Here is a 19,952-nt window from a genome sequence, read left to right as displayed (position 1 = left end):
TTTTTTTTTTGAGACGGAGTCTTGCTCTGCCGCCCAGGCTGGAGTGCAGTGGCCGTCTCTCAGCTCACTGCAAGCTCCGCCTCTCGGGTTCAAGCCATTCTCCTGTCTCAGCCTCCCGAGTAGCTGGGACTACAGGCGCCCGCCTCGTCGCCCGGCTAGATTTTTTTTGTATTTTTTAGTAGAGACGGGGTTTCACCATATTAGCCAGGATGGTCTCGATCTCCTGACCTCGTGATCCGCCCGTCTCGGCCTCCCAAAGTGCTGGGATTACAGGCTTGAGCCACCGCGCCCGGCCCCACCTGTCAAACTTCTAAAGGTGAAAACAACGACAAAAAAAGAACAACCTTTATTTTCTGTTGATGTTTCTAGCAGACAAGTTCATTTAGTTAATGGTCCTGTTTCCTATGGGAGGACATTCTGAGTCCAAGGCTACCTTCTGGTGGCCATTTGGACAAGATTTCCACCGACACATTGCGATGCTTGAACGCTAAAAGTGTGCTAAGCATATTTCCCCAATTCGTTTGGCATTCAGATTCCCCTCCTGGTCCTGTGTACCATTTCCTTAGACTTCACAACTCCCCTACATGGTAGAATGGAGAGCCTTCTCAAATGCAGAGAAGATGAAGGGAATATATATCTTTATAAACCCAAAGAAGAAACTGAGGCCCAAAGAGAAATGACTTGCCCATGGCCACATGACTTGTAGTGGCCCACCCTGAGAATTTTGAATGTGGTTGTCATCTGCAAAACTTGTGCCTACAGTTCCCTCAGGACAGGCCCACAGGTCTGTGGGGCAGGAGGAGGGGGCATGAACCCCATTGTTTGTCTCATGTCATCATGAGTCCTTAATGTCAGACTATCAACACTAAGGGCTAAAGCATCAAAGCCACATGTTGACTACGGCTGACATACTGGACAGTGCGGTTGTCCCATAATGCAATGGAACAATGCTGAAAAGGTAAGGATCCTTCGGTTGAGTTTTGCCACTAACAACTTTGAGGAACTCAACAAAAACTTGCTGGGCTTAATTTTTCTCACCCTGAAAGTAAGGAGATTTGGGGCCATACATGCTTTAAAGGTTCCTGTAGTCGCTCCTGTGGAAGGATTCAGTATCTATCCCAACTCCTTTTGGTGGGTCTTCCTGTACTGCAGAAGCTAGAGAAGTGAAAACTACACTTTCCTGACTCCCTTGCCATGAGGATTTGGGAAGTAACTTGGGTTCTACCAATTACATGCACTATCAGGAGATCTGAATTCAGTCCCGAGTTAACTGGGCAGAGGCAGGCAAGAGGCAACTGTTTTACACTCTGCAATGGCAGCCGTCGAGGTGGCAGCTTCCTGATTGGGCAGCAGCCGCAGCTCCTAGGTGGCCCAGTTCTGCTCTGTGGCTCTGAGTCATTCCTAGGAGCTCAGCTTGGTCTTTTTTAGTCCATTTAATACCTTTCTCTGCTTAAACTAGCTATAGTGGATTCTGATGTTCATAACTAAGCCTATGTAGTCCTTTCCAACGATAAAAACCTACTTCACCTATATTCAAGTTTAAAACCAGGTAATTAATACATATTGTTCTCATATTCCTTCTTTTCCCCCTTTTAATTAATTTAACCTTCATCAAAAATCCATTCCAAGCATTTTTCCAGTATCCCTTTTCTTCCTGCTTTCTACGTTTTCCTTCAAATGCTATCACTCATGTCTAGGAACTGTCGACTTCTTCCCCCGCCTATATTCTTGTTTTATGTTGACTTATGTCCTTCTGTGACCCAGGCACTACTGCACTGGTTGCTGGGGAATACGAGCCCAGTAGGAAGTGTTCCCTGGCTCTAATGGGTCTAGAGTGGAAAAGAGAAGTCCGTTGGCCAAATGTGCAGCCAAGAAAATGGGCAGCAGGTTACAACGGGGACTGCGGGAGGAGTATTCAAGTCTGTCTTGGGAGACAAAAAATAAGAGGAAAGGAGTCAGAGATGGAGCTTATATTCCCTTCCAAATATCAAATGAAATGGTTTTTAAAAACAGCTTAAATCCATAATAACAAAATGAATGAAATAACAGATTGAGAGCCAGGCTCAGTGGCGTGTGCCTGCAGTCCTAGCACTTTGGGAGGCTGAGACAGGAGGATCGCTTCAGCCCAGGAGTTTGAGACAGCCTGGGCAACATAGTAAGGCCCTGTCTCAAAAGGAAAAATAAAGAAAGAGAAAAAAAAGAAAGAACTAATTAGCTATCAATGGAGAATTCTGGTTAACAACTGATTATCTTCATTTATAAAGGTAAATAAAGTGAATCCAGCATTATTCTGCCTTTCATAAATGAACTGTGCCACTGAGAAACCAAGCAGTAGATGACGCGAAGTGTGTCTCTATAGAAATACATCAGTTAATAAACAGAGGACAGAATTAGATTATTGCTGTTTTAGAACACCTAATAAGCCAAAATATTTAGGTCCTGAGCATCAACAGCTGCTAACATCAGAAAAAGAGAGATAACCAAATATTCAGTGCCTCTGATGAAGACAGATGCCTCCCACTGTGACATATTCTAGCTGAAATAGAATAGAGCTGACCAAGTAGGGAGAGTTGCATTGTCCAATAGAACTTTCTGTGGTGACAGAAAAATTATATTCTCTATTGTCCAGTACATTGGCCACTAGTCACACGTGGCTACTGAGCACTTAAAATGTCACTAGTGGGACTGAGGAACTTAACTGTTATTTTGAGATGGGGTCTGGCTCTGTTGTCCAGGCTGGAGTGCAGTGGTGCAATCTTGGCTCACTGCAACCTACGCCTACTGGGTTCAAGCAATTCTGCCTCAGCATCCCGAGGAGCTGGAATTACAGGGACACGCCACCAAGCCCCATTAATTTTTTTTTGTAGTTATTTAATAGAGTCAGGGTTTCACCATGTTGGCCAGGCTGGTCTCGAACTCCTGACCTCAGGTGATCCACCCGCCTCGGCCTCCCAAAGTGCTGGGATTACAGGCATGAACCATGGCACCTGGTCCGATTGTTCATTCTTAATTGACTACGGCTGTGATAGTCACATGTGATACTGGATGCTGCAGCTGCAGATCCAACTACTCGTTTAGAGAAAACCTAGGGGACTGAGGAATGTTAGGCACATGGTGATGTGCTCAGCAAAATCCAGACTGTTGGGAACTCTACAAAACAAATCACCCATTTCTTCAACAATTAACTTGATGGAGGGAAAATGTATGAAATTAAAAGAGGCTCAAAAGACATGCCAATCAATTACAACGAGTAGACATTATGTGGACCTGATTAAGCAAACTGGAGGGGAAAAGTAAGAATTTATGAGACAATTAGTAATGTGAACACAATTGGTAATGTGAGTGTGATCATGAATTTTGGTTTTTATCCACTAAACGCACATTCTGAACTATTTGTGGTTGAAATGGTATGATGTCCTAGATTTGCTTCAAAATCATGTGTGGGGCAAGGGGTGGGGGTGTGCCTGGGCAGGAATGGCCATGGGTTAATGATTGTTGGGGCTGGGTGGCAGATACGTACGACTGCGCCTTTGAGATTCTAAATAATACAAAGTGATGGGGGTATGGGGACTACTCCATAAACACACACCAGCACCACTACAAGACTCGTTAGAGAGCCAAGTAAAAGGCCAAGAATACTTTTGAAAGAATCTAAACTTAATTTATTTTGAAGAACCCATGGAAGAAGGCAAAAAGAAAGAACAGAATAGGACAGGGTGAGAGGACAAATTCCCTTGGTACTCCATACTGGGACCTGGGTCCTACCAGCCAGAGAATCACGAATGAATACTATCAGTCAACTGGGTTAACTTCAGAGTTACTTAGTTAGTTTCTAATAAGCCTCCACAGGACAATGGTGATTAGTATTTCCTGGGTTTCTCCACCCTGCAGCTGGAGACCGGCAGATGGATCCAGCACAAAAGGGACCTGCCATGCACGCTCTGTGGAATGTAAGTCATCTTCTCACCCCTATTTGTTTGGCAAATTACAGAATTCTCAGCAGTAAAGAGACAATTTCACAATCTGCCCTGAGGCACACCGTCAAAAGGCAGATGGGCTGGGAAAGGCCAGCCACATTTCTTAACCTGCGCCTCGGACTCTTTTTCCAGATCCACCCATCAACGCGATCAAGTTAGTGAATCCCATGTTCTTACTGCAGCCAACAAAATGTTGGGCATTAAAACTTGCTATATGTCACTGTCAGCTAACTTCCTCTTGGGCAGTTTACACATATGCAGAAAGCTAAACACTTTATACTCACCATCTCATTTAATCTATGCAACTCTTGTAGGAGGCTGATTCTTTGAGTCCTCCACTTTACAGATCAAGGAACTGAGGCCCAGAGGAGATAATGTATCCATGACCACAGCCGTTAAGAGGGGCCCGACTGGCCAGCCGGGTGTGGTGGTTCACACCTGTAATTCCAGCACTTTGGGAGGCCAAGGTGGGCGGATCACCTGAGGTCAGGAGTTCAAGACCAGCCCGGAAAAATTGGTGAAACTACGTCTCTATTAAAAATACAAAAATTAGCCAGGCTTTGGGGTAGGTGCCTGTAATCCCAGCTACTCGGGAGGCTGAGGCAGGAGAATTGCTTGAACCCAGGAGGCGGAGTTTGAAGTGAGCTGAGATTGTGCCACTGCGCTCCAGCTCTGGGCGACAGAGCGAGACTCTCTCTCAAAAAAAAAAAAAAAAAGGAACGCGATTGAGGTTTTCCTTCTGACATCATCCAGAGCTTCTCCTCTGCCCAGCAGGAGCACCCACACTTCTTGGCTTGGCCCATTCACCATCTCACCCTGTCCTGGTTACATTTCCAGCTCTTTACCGCCAACTCTCTCCCTGACCCCAGCAAGCCCTGTTTCCTATCTTCAGCCACCACAGCTTTATCCTTTCTGTGCTCCAGCTGCGGGACTCAGCCCACATTGCCCTCAGGCCCACCCCTTCCCTTCTCCCCGGCTTTCAAATCCACATCAGGACACCTTCCCCACTCAAACTGGTCATATCTTTGGTTGGAATTCTGGCTTCACGTTCATGGTCCTGCAGCAGAGTTAATAATGTTTATGTCTCCCTTTTAACCCAAATACTATCTCCGGTTATTGGACACAAACCATGTTCTACCCTCCACTCATTTATCCTCACAATGCTATCAAGTAGGTATCATTATTATCATCTTACAGATAAGGAAACTGAGGCCCAGAGGGTGAGCCACTTGCCCAAGGTCACACAGCTAAGAAGTGACAAAGCCAGCACTTACATGCTTAACGGCTACTGCCAGATGATTCTGGAAGGAACACCAGGTTGGGAGCATTTTTACCTCCTGCTGCCTTGCACACCCCAGGCGTTAGATGGGCGGAGTGTTGCCTCTCTGTGCCAGGCAATGGCTCAAACCTGCCTTTCTTGTGGTCCTGGGAGCCCACTGCCTAAGAAACAAATTCTTGGCTGGACACGGTGGCTCACGCCTGTAATCCCAGCACTTTGGGAGGCCGAGGCGGGCGGATCACATGAGGTCGGGAGTTCAAGACCAGCCTGACCAACACGGAGAAACCCCATCTCTACTAAAATTACAAAATTAGCAGGCGGTGGTGGCACATGCCTGTAATCCCAGCTACTTGGCAGGCTGAGGCAGGAGAATCACTGGAACCCAGGAGGCAGAGGTTGCAGTGAGCTGAGATTGAGCCATTGCACTCCAGCCTGGACAACAAGAGCGAAACTCTGTCTCAAAAAAAAGAAAAAGAAAAGAAAAGAAACTAATTCTTAGAGAAACTCTGTGAGTTCAGCATGCCTTGGAAAGAACTTTATAATTATACAGGCAATTCGTTCAGTCATTTGAAAACTGCCAATGCCAGGGCTAATAATAATTCTGGAGGCTTGTTGCATATTAACACCAAAATGTCTCCTTTTTGAGGGTAGAGGCAGAAAGAAGGAAGCTAAACAACCCCAGTAAATAAAAACTCCCCTGGAAACTATGGAAAGAAGACTTTTAACGGTTCAGGAGTGAAGTGCCTCTCCGCACCCCTTCCCCCAGAGCACAGGCAGCTAATCTAGGAAATCAGACTGGTTTATGTCTTCCTTTAATCCAGGATTCCAACGGCCCTGTGTGCCTGAGGCAGAAAAGATTGCCTAAAATGTTGGTTAAGAGACTGGATGAGAATCTGTCACTTTCTCTCCAGGGGAATCTGGGCAATTGGGGGACAGAGGGGCAAACTAGCTGCAGAGGCTCCCAAAACAACGTTGCAATTGTCCTTTCAGCCTGGTGATAAATATGCAAGTGGGACACTTTGTAGAATTTCCCGAAGGGCAGAGCTACCAGCCTCAGGCAAATTGTTCCCTCCCATTTAACCCCACCTGGCCCAGAAGAGCCTCAGGCCAGTTGACTTTGAACCTCACCCTCACACTTACCGCTAGGCTACCGGCCCGCACAGTATCGGCACTTCTTTTTTAAAGAGGTCTTTCCTTTGGATCCCAGCTGAAGCCTCAAACCTCAATTCATAACCAAATGCGCTTCAGCCCACCCCGGAGTCAAACCCTGGGAATATGGAATGTGCATAGGGGAGGTGTGGCCTCTCCCAGGAAAATGAGGACTGCTTTCTCAATCCACAGCAAAGCCCAGGCTCTCCCTCCCCACCCTCTACTCCCGGTCTGGGTGGCGGGAGGGCACCGGAGAACCCTGGAATTACCACCTATACCGGTGGTCTGGGGGTGCACAGCGTCTCACTGCGGCCCACCAGGCTAGAAAGTGGGGTCAAGTGATCATAAACCACCACCCACTAGCTCCAAATGGCTGAGTCAGTGGAATGGGATTCCTAAATCTTGGTGGGTAGCGGATACCTTTGAGCAGACCATCTTGGAAGTTCTGCCCGAAAGCGCAGGTGGGCTTCCAGAATAGAATGTTCGAGGAGGCCCTGAAAAGCGACCATAGATGGGAGCAAACACTCCAATCCACTGGGGTAAGGGCGCTCGAGAAATCGGTAGTTGAACCCTTTTACCCATCAATTTAATTCAAGATTGGAAAGATGACAGATCTAAAGTGCCGTGCACAAGCCTCCTGTCTGACAGACACTGGGAACCGCTCGTGTTGGGAGAGGCCCACTATGTGTCAAGCTGCCGCCCATATCCAGAACATAAGCATGGGGGGTGAACTCTCAGAACCGCGGCGCCAGGAACTGCGTTTCAGAGGGTGGAATTTCTGAGAGCGCCGGGGCTTCCTTTCTGACCTCGGGAACTCCGACGGCCTTCGTTATTCTACAGGCCTGGCGCACAGAATGGGCTGCTGGCGGAAGGCAGCGATGCCAGTGCCTTTTCGGCAGTTCCAGAGGCAGCACTCGGCATCAGGCGGGGCCCCCGGGCGGACGGAGCCCACTCCGGGAACCGGCCGCCCCTGCGTAGCAGCTACCCTGCGGGCGGGAGTACGCGCCGAGGCGCCCTGGCCGCCGCCCAGGGGCAGGTGCAGGAGCTGCGCGGCGGGCGCGCTCGGGGCGCGGGTGCCGGGTTGCGCGGGCGGGCGCGGCAGGGAGGGGCACCGGCCCCGGGAGCCCGACGCCAGGGCGTGGTGCAGGTGGCGGCGGGGGCAGAGTCGACACAGTACCTTGATTTTCGATCTGGCGACCGGGCGCTGCTTGGCCGCCAGGTGTCCATCGGGGCCCTCGGCGTCGCCGGGCTCGGGGGTTTCGCGCTCGGGGGCGTGCGGGGACGAGCTGCTCTCGGCTCCTCCAGGCTCCCCCGCGCTGCTGCTGCCGCTGCCGCTGCTGCTGCCGCCGTCGCTGCGGCAGTCCTCGGGAGGGTCGTGGAGCAGGCGGCCCAGGCCCACTGCGGAGGGAGGGGCCGCGCCCCGACATACACACTCGGCGTCAGCCCGTACGCCCGCGGCAGTTTGACCTGCGGGCGGTGCAGCAGCCGCCCCGCCCCGGACCTGGGCACCTCGCCAAGTGGGCAACGTCGCGGGGGTGGGCGAGTAAGCCCCGGATCGACCCCCACGGCTAGCTTGGAGTGCTGGGGGCCTCTTCCCAGCCCTGGCGCCCACGAGGAATCGGGTGGCCACGCGCGGCGGAGGACCCTGCGCGCCAAGTTTCCTCTCTGGGCGGGGGAGGCGGGTCTGACCTCTCCCCAGCTAGCCCCAGAAGGATTGGCGGGCCTTTGTGCACCCCCATGAGGACGTGAGATTGGGGGTAGCCCCTGCTGGCTTTCAATCCCTTTTCTGGGCCACCTCGGCCCGCGCTGCAGCCAACGGTCCCGCCGCCGGGCAATTAGAGGCTCCCACTAGGGGGAAGGGGGCGCCCAGAGTCCCGGGCATCCCAGTCCCTCATTGCCCGCCCTCCCTCGCCTAGAAGACCCCGCGTGACCCCGGAAGAGGGGATGAGGTGGGGAGCCCGCCCCTGCCGATGAGCGGAGAAGACCCGCCACCCCTTCCCCCACCCCGGGAGCCCAGCGCCCAGGCCCGGCCCCCGCGCGCGCTCACCTGGGATGTAGGTGTCTGCCCTTTTCTCATCCGGGAGTTCATCCCAGCTGCGGACCGAGACCCCCAGGCTCCTCCTCTTCACCAGGAAGACTTTGGGCATGGTGGGGTCCCCTCTCCCTACAGCGGCCCCCTCCTCCCGGCTGCTCCCCGCTAGGGGCGACGGCGGCGGCTCCGTCCCCGGCTCCCGGCGGCCAAAGCCCACCTTCCCGCCTCGCCTGCCCTCTTCCTCCACCCCCCGCCGCGGCGTGGCCCAGGCCTCTCCCCCGCACGCCTGCTGACTCCCAGCCTCCCGGCTGGGCGACACCTATGCCTTAAATCGCGAGTGAGACCACGCCGGGGAAAAAGTTTCATAAGGTGGAATAGAAAAGGCACCAGGAAACTTGGGTGTGAGCATGCGCCCTGCAACATAACGGTGTCAACAAGCTCGCTACCTGTCCGACCGGTTCCGGCGGCCGGGGCTGCCTGTTCCAGCCCTTCCTTAGGCATGAATGTTTGCAAAAGAATTTAAAGTCTGCTCTTCCCCTCCTCTTTTAAGAAAGGAAGAACATTTTTTAATCAACCCCGCCCCATTCCCCCATCACCTGCACCTCGAGGCGAGCTCTTCGAAGTAAACCCCAGGTTCGCCTCCCAGGACACCCCTCCGGTGAGCTGGGGCCTCCCACGAGTTGTCCCCCTCCCCCGCCCGGTGGATTTGTCTTCGACGAGCCAGAAAATGGCTCAGTTCCTCTGGACCTCGTGGAGCCTTCCCGGGGCTTGATGAAATCAGGGAGGTCAGAAGGGCGAGGCGGCGGGAGACTTCCAAGGATTCTGATTATTAATAATGGGGGGTGGGGGCTTAGGGGCTTAAGCTATCCATCAACTACAACTCCCCCCCCCCAAAAGCAGTAAAAATAAATTTAAAATTCGGCATCTTTAGAACACGTTATTTTCTGACTAGTATCATACAATTTAAGAAAATAAGGCTTGCCCCGCCAAAGCAGCTTCTCCCCACAAGATGTTGCACTCCGAGGCCCCCTCACCCCAAGTAAACACACAATAGAAACAAAAGCCAGGAGCATATTAAGCAAATGCAGCCTCAAAACAAGCCCCCAGTCCTCGTCCACTCCCACCGTTGCCTCCTCTAACCACCCGATCCCCAAATTCTGAGACTGGGAAATACCTTTCCAGGAAGCCAGCATAGTGAACATTGGCTACATCTTCTCGCCGCCCCTACCGGGGAGGTAGGAAAGCTTTGCATTTATTATTATATCTGTTTGTTCCTATCAACCTTTATGCCTGGAGGAGAGAGGGAGAGAAGGAGGGGGAGTTGGTAAAATATGCCAAGTTTCTAAAGCAGTTGTGCTCACGTTGGGGGGGGCGCTGCCCTTCCCAAGGCCTTGTTCGGGTGCGCCCAGGACAACGGGCCCAGCCTCCTGTATCGCTGCGGCCGCCCTCCTCCAGGAGGTCGTCAGACGTGTGCCAGCTGCCGAGTGCTGCGGGGGCGCGTCTGACCAGGGATGCCCTGGAGCCCACGGCTCACCCAACAGCCAGCCTCACCTGTCTGTAACCTGACCCTCTGCGCTCGCAGCCTACAGCGCCCGGGAATCAACACAGCGGTTTTCCCTGTTCCCTTCCGCCCTGAATGGCCCTTGGGGACACAGCCGCCTGGTAACGGATTTCTCAGCGCTACTGGCGGACTCTCGCGGCGCAGGGAGCCGGGGCGCAGCTCTGCCGGGGCTGCGGGCGGGACCGGTGCGCGGCGCCTCTAGGTCTGCCCTCAAGTAGTCACCCTCTCTGAACTGAACCCTAAACTCCAGCTTTTCTCTAAGGACAACCAGCTAATAACGAAAAAGACTTTGATCCCAGTGAGCCGGAGAAGGAGGAGGAGGAAGACATTTCTGTGGCGGTGCAGGAAAACAAGGCTTCTTGTCTACGAGGCTGATGGGGCAGCTTCCGGGAGACTCTGCAGATGTATTTTTATCCGCCAACAAACGAGATTTGCTAGAAAGAAGGAGCTTGGGTGAATGGAAGAGTAAAAATAAAGTACAACTATGAAGCTACAGAATTATTCCCAGTCTTTAAAAACCTTCAAAACTTCACTTGGTTCAGAAGTCCCAATTATACGGAAGAAGCTGTCCACTCCATTTATAAAGCTTTTTTTTTTCTTTCACAGGTTTTCAAACCAGTGAGTGCCCTGACTACTTTACCTACTTGTATTATTTAAAAAGATTATAGGACGACGAGGTATAAGGCTAGAAACCTCCAAAGGAATGCAACCTTTATAGGTTTGGGGATGAAGACTTAACAGGATAACAACACTTTTATTCTATGATCACTGGGTGCACACCTACTATATTTGCTGGGTGCTTCTTGAGGAGAAAGGAATTTTAATGTGTTTTATTTCTCTTTTTTTTTTCTTGATCAGACGTGATGGGGTCTATCAAAATTATTAACATATGCGAAGAACCAGCTTTCATCCTGGTTGACTTGCCTCCATTGTAAGGTCGGTTTTCTAAGTATTATGAGAGGCGTTGATGCAGTATCCCAGAACGTAGGATAAGAAATGAACCCAATTCTTATTTTCTTGCACTGCTATTGTATGCTTATACACTGTTGGTGAGAATGCAAATTAATTCAGTCCCTGTGGAAAGCAGTTTGGAGATTCCTTAAAGAACTAAGAATAGAATTGCCATTGGACCCACCAATCCAATTACTGGGTATACAACCAAAGGAAAATAAATCGCTTTACCAATAAACACTTGTGTGTTTATTGCAGCACTATTCACAATAGGACAGACATAGTATCAACCCAGTTGCCCATCAATGGTGGACTGAATAAAGGAAATATGGTATATATACACCATGGAATACCATGCTGCCACAAAAAAAGAATGAAATCACATCTTCGCAGCAACATGGATGCAGCTGGAGGCCATTATCCCGTGCAAATTAACTCAGAAACAGAAAATCTAATACTGCAGGTTCTCAATTAGAAGTGGGAGCTAAACATTGGGTACACACAGATACAAAGATGGGAACAATTAACAAGGGGATTCCAAAAGTGAGGAGGGAGAGAGGGGAAAAGTTTGAGAAACTACCTATCAGGTACTATGTTCACTATTTGTTGTTATTTTCATTTTATTTTTGAGACGTAGTTTCCCTCTGTTCCCAGGCTGGAGTGCAATGGTGAGAGCTCAGCTCGCTGCAACCTCTGCCTCCTGAGCTCAAGCAATTCTCGTGCCTCAGCCTCCCAAGTAGCCAGGACTACGGGCATGCACCGCCACACCAGGCTACTTTTTGTATTTTTAGTAGAGACGAGGTTTTGCCACGTTGGCCAGGCTGGCCTTGAACTCCTGAGCTCAAGTGATCTGCCTGCCTCGCCTTCCCAAAGTGCTGGGATTATAGACATGAGCCACCATGATCGGCCTGTGTTCACAATTTGGGAGATAGGATCATTAGAAGCCCACACTTGAGCATCATACAATTTACCCAATGTAACAAACCTGCACATGTACCCCCTGAATCTAAAATTAAAAAAGAAAAGAAAAAGTAAATAACACTTTAAAACTTTTTCACATTATTTCCTAAATGCCTTTATTTACATTCATTTGGTAATATTATTTGTCCCATTTTTTAAGAAGGAGGGAAAATACGCTATGAGAAACTAAGTAGCTTTCAAGTTCCGCCGGGCGCTGTGGCTCATATCTGTAATCCCTGCACTTTGGGAGGCCAAGGCAGGCGGATCACCTGAGGGCAAGAGTTCGAGACCACACTGGCCAACATAGTGAAACCCCATCTCTACTAAAAATACAAAAATTTGCCAGATGTGGTGGTGCATGCCTGTAATCCCAGCTACTCGGGAGGCTGAGGCAGAAGAATCACTTGTACCTAGGAAGCAGAGGTTGCAGTGAGCCAAGATTACCCCACTACACCCCAGCCAGGGTGACAGCAAGACTCTGTCTAAAAAAATTCTCAGTGTGTTGCCCAGGCTGGAGTGCAATGGCGTGCTCTCAGCTCACTGCAACCTCTGCCTCCCGGACTCAAGCGATTCTCCTGCCTCAGCCTCCCGAGTAGATGGGATTACAGGTGCCTGCCACCACGCCTGGCTAATTTTTGTATTTTTTGTAGAGATGGGGTTTCACCACCTCGGCTAGGCTGGTCTCGAACTCCTGACCTCATGACCCACCCGCCTCAGCCTCCCGAAGTGCTGGGATTACAGGTGTGAGCCACTGCTCCCAGCCCAATTATTCTTCATATGCACATCCTCATATCTCATTTGCAACAAAGTCAGTTTAACCTATTTGTTAAATAACAAACTATCTGCATAAGTTAAAAATATATAAAAGTAGACATTTATATCTGAGCCTCTTATTACATTAAGTACAAAATGTACTTTTGATTTGTCAAATCGTAGAGATGAGTTGCTGAGACAGTGCAGGTACATTTGGTAGAGCTGAGTGAATTTGGGGTGTAGCTATCGGCCTTGAAATAGATTCATTTCCATTCCTTCCACCTGGGATCGTGGCCTCTGCCTTAGTTGGACGGAGCTCTCATTATGAAAGCAATTTATCTGGCTCATATTACACAATGTGTTAAATACCTTGTTACCTCTTTAAATGTAGACATTTTGGTCATAGTCAAAGTTGAATACTCAGAACTTAAAAACACCCACAAGATGTTAATAAAACCAAGTTCAATTTAAAAAAAAGAAGAAATGAATCCAATTCTTTACATATTTCAAGACTGAAGTTCGAAGAGACAGGAGACAGAATGTGGTCCATACCCCACCCAATATTGGGGGTGAGGGGTCTGTACAGCATCCTTGGTAGGTGTGTATCTAGCCCTGCTTGAGTACTTCCAGAGCTGGGAAGCTCACTGTCTCAAAAAGCAACCTATTCTCTGGTTAGACAACAATGATGCTAAAAAGCTTCTCTTTCTGCTTGTGGAAATCTGCTTTCCTGCCCTTCCATCTCCCCTTTTATTCTGTCACCCGGGGCTGCTGAGACTCCCTCTGCACTTCCTCCTCCTGCACTCCCTCCCCCTGGTAGTTCTTCAAATTCTTGAAAGCAGCCATCTGCACCCTCACTTAAGACTTCTTTTCTCCAGTAATATATAGTCAGGTTGAAAGGAGGCAGGTACAAACCTGCTCAGTGGCATCCCTGGAGCACAGAGCAGTAAGGAGAGGGTAAGATATTGAGAAAATATTCCTAAGGAAACTTTATTTAAACTTTTTTTTTTTAGACAGAGTTTCGCTCTTGTTCCCTAGGCTGGAGTGCAATGGCAGGATCTTGGCTCACTGCAACCTCCGTCTCCCAAGTTCAAGCAATTCTCCTGCCTCAGCCTCCCGAGTAGCTTGAATTACAGGCATGCACCACTATGCTCGGCTAATTTTTTTGTATTTTTAGTAGAGATGGGGTTTCTCCATGATGGTCAGGCTGATCTCGAACTCCCAACCTCAAGTGATCCGCAAAAAAGAAGAAATAAGAATATAAGGATTATAAGAGAAAACAGCAAAACTACTATTGTTTGTAGTCAATATCATTGTCTATGGAAAACCCAAAAGAATCTGTAGATAAGTTATTAGAATTAATAAGAGAGTTTAGCAAGGTCGCAGTGTAGAAAATCTGAATGTGGGCTGGGCACAGTGGCTCATGCCTGTAATTCCAGCACTTTGGGAGGCCAAGGTGGGTGGATCACGAGGTCAAGAGATTGAGACCATCCTGGCCAACATAGTGAAACCCCGTCTCTACTAAAATACAAAATTAGCTGGGCGTGGTGGCGCATGCCTTAGTCCCAGGTACTCGGGAGGCTGAGGCAGGATAATCACTTGAACTCAGGAGGTGGAGGTTGCAGTGAGCTGAGATCGCAGCACTGCACTGCAGCCTGGTGATAGAGTGAGACTCCGTCTCTAAAGAAAGAAGGAAAGAAAGAAAGAAAGAAAGAAAGAAAGAAAGCAAGAAAGAAAGAAGGAAGGAAGGAAGNGAAATAAGAATATAAGGATTATAAGAGAAAACAGCAAAACTACTATTGTTTGTAGTCAATATCATTGTCTATGGAAAACCCAAAAGAATCTGTAGATAAGTTATTAGAATTAATAAGAGAGTTTAGCAAGGTCGCAGTGTAGAAAATCTGAATGTGGGCTGGGCACAGTGGCTCATGCCTGTAATTCCAGCACTTTGGGAGGCCAAGGTGGGTGGATCACGAGGTCAAGAGATTGAGACCATCCTGGCCAACATAGTGAAACCCCGTCTCTACTAAAAATACAAAAATTAGCTGGGCGTGGTGGCGCATGCCTTAGTCCCAGGTACTCGGGAGGCTGAGGCAGGATAATCACTTGAACTCAGGAGGTGGAGGTTGCAGTGAGCTGAGATCGCAGCACTGCACTGCAGCCTGGTGATAGAGTGAGACTCCGTCTCTAAAGAAAGAAGGAAAGAAAGAAAGAAAGAAAGAAAGAAAGAAAGAAAGAAAGAAAGAAAGAAGGAAGGAAGGAAGGAAGGAAGGAAGGAAGGAAGGAAAGAAAGAAAATCTGAGTGTGTAAGGTTTGAGTGTCAATTAAATTTCTACATGCCAGCAACAGTCAGAAAATAAAAAGACTAATCAAGAAATGATTTAAAACACAACAAAAATACAAAGCCCCTTGGAATTGATTTTTTAAAATTATTGTGCAAGCTCTTTGTGTATAAAATTAGGAAACTTTATTGGTAGCCGGGCGTGGTGGTGTGCACCTGTAGTCCCAGAGACACGGGAGGCTGAGGTGGGAGGATCACCTGAGTCTGGGACGTGGAGGTTGCAGTGAGCCTATATGGCGCCACTGCACTCCAGCCTGGGCCACAGAAAAAGAAGACCCTGTCTAAAAGACAATCAAACAACAACAACAAAAATCTTTATTGGAAGACATTAAAGAAGGCACTAATCAATAGAAAGTTTTACCATATTAATGGATTAGAAGATTCAGAATCAAAGAGGCCAAAAATCTCCAAATTCATCTGTCGCTGTAATACAATTTTAAAAAATACTTGACAGTCTTTTTGTGGGACATGATAAATTTCTTTCAAAGTTTATGTGAAAGAAGAGTCGAAACACTCCTGAAGGACAAGGTGTATAGACTTGATCGATCAGATATCAATAGTAATTAAAATGATGTGGCATTCATTCACAGAGGGACCAGTGGTACCTGAGAGAGAGCTTGGAAACAGCCCCACACATATGTGTGCATTGATTTATGAGAGAGGGTATGCAGTGCATCAGGGAAAGATGTCATATTCAATAAATGGGATTGGAACAAGTGGTTATCCATTTGAGAAAAATAAAAGAAAAATAAAGGAAACTGAATAACACATAGCAGTTTCTGGTGGATTAAACATTTAGATGTGTGTGAATACATATACACGTATATGCACGTAGACAATGTAGAAGAATATGTTTATGACCACAGGGTAAGAAAGAATTTCTTAAATAAGACCCAAAAAATAAACCACAAAAGAAAAATGGTTTTCACCTTGAAGAATTGTGAACTTAAAAAAGAAAAGAAAAAGGTTGGGGCCAGGCACGGTGGCTCACGCCTGTAATCCCAGCACTTTGGGAGGCCAGGGCAGGCAGATCATGAGGTCAGGAGATCGAGACCATCCTGGTCAACATGGTGAAACCCCGTCTGTACTAAAACTACAAAAAATTAGCCAGGCGTGGTGGCGTGTGCCAGTAGTCCCAGCTATTCAGGAGGCTGAGGCAGGAGAATTGCTTGAACCCAGGAGGCAGAGGCTGCAGTGAGCCGAGATAATGTCACTGCACCCCAGTCTAGGCAACAGAGCCATACTCTGTCTCAAAAAGGAAAGAAAAGGTTGATAAATTTAATTGTAGACAAATTAAGAATGTCTTTATCAAAACACACAATAAGGAGAATGATATGCTAAACAATAAACTGAGTAAACTTTTTGAACACATTTCTCTTACAAATGATGAGAATCCACAATATATAAAGAACTCTTATGAAAATCAATGAAAAAAAAAGACAAACTCAATAGAAAAATGGCAAAAGACATGGACGGGCATCTCCAGGAAAACATTAATATATAAACATACATATAAAAGATGCTCAATCTCATTCGCAAACAAGAAAATGCAAATTAAAATGACAATGAAACACTGTTTTATGTCAGACTGACAAAATCGAGAAGTCTGAAAATACCAAGTATTGGTGAGGGCACTAAGCAATAGGTTTGACTTTATTTAGTAAAATTAAACCAGATATTCCAATCCACATTTTAATCTAGAAAAGTCATACATTAGTGAACCAAGAGTCACAGGCAAGAATATTCATAGTATCATCATTCATAATATTCCAAAAAATAAAAACTCAACCTAAAAATAAAAGACACAACCCAATTATCTGTCAATAACTAATTGGATGAATAAATTGTGATAAATTTATGCAAAAAAAAAATGACCCCACAGCCACACACATCAATAAAGCCACACAATCAAAAATATAGTTGAATGAAAAAAGGAAATTACAAAACAACTTATAATATTCAAATTAATTTTAAAATAATTTTATATAACTTTTAAAATAAAAGTGAATAATAGGCTATTTAGGAAAGCAAACATATGTGTTAAAACCATTACACAACAGGCCAAGCATGGTGACTGAGGCCTTTAATCCCAGCACTTTGGGAGGCTGAGGTGGGCAGATCCCCTGAGGGATCCTGAAGTCAGGAGTTCAAATCCTGAAGTCAGGAGTTCAAGACCAGCCTGGCCAACATAACGAAACCCCGTTTCTACAAAAATACAAAAATTAGCTGGGCATGGTGGTGCACACCTGTAATCCCAGTTACTCGGGAGGCTCAGGCAAGAGAATTGCTTGAACCCAGGAGGCGTAGGTTGCAGTGAGCCAAGATCCCAACACTGTACTCCAGTCTGTGCAACAGAGCAAGACTCTGTCTCAAAAAAAAAAAAAGCAAAAACAACAACAACAAAAAGAAAACTATTAGGCAACAATGGACAATTATGGAAGAATATCAAAAGAATTATGATGAAGAAAAAAGCCAATCTCAAAGTTTACATATTTTATGATTCCATTTATATAACATTCTTGAAATGACAAAATTACAAAAATGGAGAAAAGATTAGTGGTTGCTAGGAGTTAAGGATTCGTAAAAGGAAGACACAAAATATTCTTGTGGCATTGGAATTGTGCAGTATCTTGACTGTGGTGGTTGATATACAAGCCTATATTGCGTGGTGAAATTGTATAGAACTAAGTACACACACACACACACACACACACACACACAAATGAGTACAGGTAAAATGGGGGTAAATCTGAATAAAAGCTGTGGATTGTTTCAATGTCAATATCCTGCTTGTGATATCATACTCTAATTCTGTAAGATTTACGGTAGGAGAAGACAGGAAAAGGGCACACAACTGCCTATGAATCTGTATTATCTCAAAATTAATTATTTAAATAATCATTAGTTACAGTAAGAAAATGATTAATAACAAAAGTCAGGATAGTAGTGACTACCAGGGGGAGAGGAAAGGGTATACACAAGGAGTGTCCCAACACAAAGAAAAGATAAATGTTTGAGGTGATGAATTTCCCAATTACCCTGATTTGATCATCACACATTGTATACATCTATCAAAATATCACAGGTACCCCCAAAACATGTACAACTATCATACGTCAATAAAAAAATTCAACAAAATGGCCAGACGCGGTGACTCACGCATGTAATCCCAGCACTTTGGGAGGTAAAGATGGGCGGATTACTTGAGGCCAAGAGTTCACCAACAGGCAAAACCCTGTCTCTACTAAAAAAAAAAATTAAAAATAAATTCAACGATCCCTCCCCGCCCCCTGGGCCGCTCCGCACCCTGGCGTGACTCGGCACTGAGAGTCCCGGGAGAAGACGCCGCGGTCGCCACCTCTTCTGTCCAGGCCTCGGCCTTCCTGAGCGTCTCTGCTTCCTCTCCCAGATCGTCTTCTCCTTCAGTTTCGAAGCCAGTGGCGTTGCGGCCACCCTGCCGGGCTCTCTATGAGGATGGTGGAGGTGAAGCCCGTCGGGAGAGACCCAGATTTCCAGCCAGAGCTGAGCGGCGCGGGCTCCAGACTCGCCGTGGTCAAGTTCACCATGAAAGGGTGCGGGCCATGTTTGAGGATTGCCCCAGCATTCAGTTCTTTGAGCAATAAATATCCACAGGCTGTTTTCTTGGAAGTCGATGTACATCAATGTCAGGGAACAGCAGCAACAATATATCAGTAACACCTACATTTTTGTTTTGTCGAAACAAAATGAGAATTGATCAATATCAAGGAGCAGTTGCTGTGGGATTAAAAGAAAAAATCTAGCAGCACTTAGAAAATGACCCTGGAAGCAGTGAAGACACAGATATTCCAAAAGGCTATATGGATTTAATGCCTTTTATTAACAAAGCTGGTTGTGAATGTCTTAATGAAAGTGATGAGCGTGGATTTGACAACGGTTTAGGAAGACACGACCTTCTTGGAATCTGACTGTGATGAACAGCTACTTATTACTGTGGCATTCAATCAACCTGTTAAGCTTTATTCCATGAAATTTCAAGGACCAGATAATGGTCAGGGCCCTAAATATGTAAAAATTTTTATTAACCTACCCTGATCTATGGATTTTGAAGAGGCAGAAAGAAGTGAACCAACTCAAGCTCTGGAACTGACAAGAGGATGATATTAAAGAAGATGGCATTGTTCCATTTCGTTATGTTAAGTTTCAGAATGTTAACAGTGTAACTATATTTGTTCAGTCGAATCAAGGTGAAGAGGAAACAACAAGAATTTCATATTTTACTTTTATTGGTACTCCAGTCCAGACAACAAATATGAATGACTTCAAATGAGTAGTTGGCAAAAAAGGAGAAAGCCACTAACGTGCAAAAGACACTGGACAACCATATTGCAATCAGATCTACAGCTCCTGGATAATTGCTTGATTCTCGCCAGAGACTGTCAATGTTTCATTCATTGCCATGACCAATAAATCATTGCTTTTGTTCAGATGGTACCACTAGTGTTTCCATTGTAATCTTGACACGTGCAATTGTAAATTAAAGTCACTACTTTTGCCAAGCTTAAAAAATAAATAAATAAATAAATAACTTCAACAAAGCTCACTGACTTGTTGAGATGACTCTGGCCCTGTTGACTGCTGACGCTGTGCTCCAGCCTTCTCAGTTAGGGGACTCGAGATCTGTTTGGGACCTGGGTTGTCTGGTAAGAGTCAGACTTGACAGCAACCCCTCTTTCTAGGTTGAACCTTGAGTCCCATTCCTTTTGGTAGATCTAATGGATTACTGTTCTGCAGCCAGTTCTTCATGTGGTACCCGTTAGGCCGGTCCTGGGGGAAGCATGCTCCTCTTTCTTTGCCACAGAACAAACACTAGTCAGTCTTGCAAAGCCTTTCTTTCACTTTAAAGTGAGATTGTTAATTCCAATTTGGTTAAAACTTCCTAAAAGAGAAAATTTAGTCTACTGATTTGGAAT

General features: G+C 46.8%; 1 protein-coding gene and 1 pseudogene across 4 annotated transcripts in view; one reads left to right on the top strand and one right to left on the bottom strand.

Annotated features, from left to right (window-relative positions):
* OVOL2 (ovo like zinc finger 2) overlaps window positions 1–10,088 on the bottom strand; it is a 38,758-nt gene extending 28,670 nt beyond the window's left edge. The window contains exons 1-4 of one of the 4 annotated variants that reach the window (XM_017895510.1): window positions 9,989–10,088; window positions 9,612–9,727; window positions 9,040–9,259; window positions 7,583–7,803 (exon numbers count right to left, since the gene is read on the bottom strand). In XM_017895510.1, the coding sequence (XP_017750999.1) occupies window positions 7,583–7,803; window positions 9,040–9,259; window positions 9,612–9,639 (469 nt within the window). In that variant the 5' untranslated portion in view covers window positions 9,640–9,727; window positions 9,989–10,088. Of the gene's footprint in view, window positions 1–7,582; window positions 7,804–8,452; window positions 8,993–9,039; window positions 9,260–9,611; window positions 9,728–9,988 lie in introns of those variants that run through there. The other 3 variants (XM_017895513.1, XM_017895512.1, XM_017895511.1) reach the window with 3 other exon arrangements.
* An 8,197-nt stretch (window positions 10,089–18,285) lies between these two features.
* LOC108544398 (thioredoxin-like protein 1) lies at window positions 18,286–19,339 on the top strand (annotated as a pseudogene).
* Window positions 19,340–19,952: the final 613 nt, after the last annotated feature.

Source organism: Rhinopithecus bieti, unplaced genomic scaffold (genome assembly GCF_001698545.2).
Source record: "Rhinopithecus bieti isolate Rb0 unplaced genomic scaffold, ASM169854v2 scaffold_25396, whole genome shotgun sequence".
Lineage (NCBI taxonomy): Eukaryota > Metazoa > Chordata > Mammalia > Primates > Cercopithecidae > Rhinopithecus > Rhinopithecus bieti.
The sequence above is the reverse complement of the archived record's forward strand: the minus strand, read 5'-3'. Positions and strand labels throughout refer to the sequence as shown.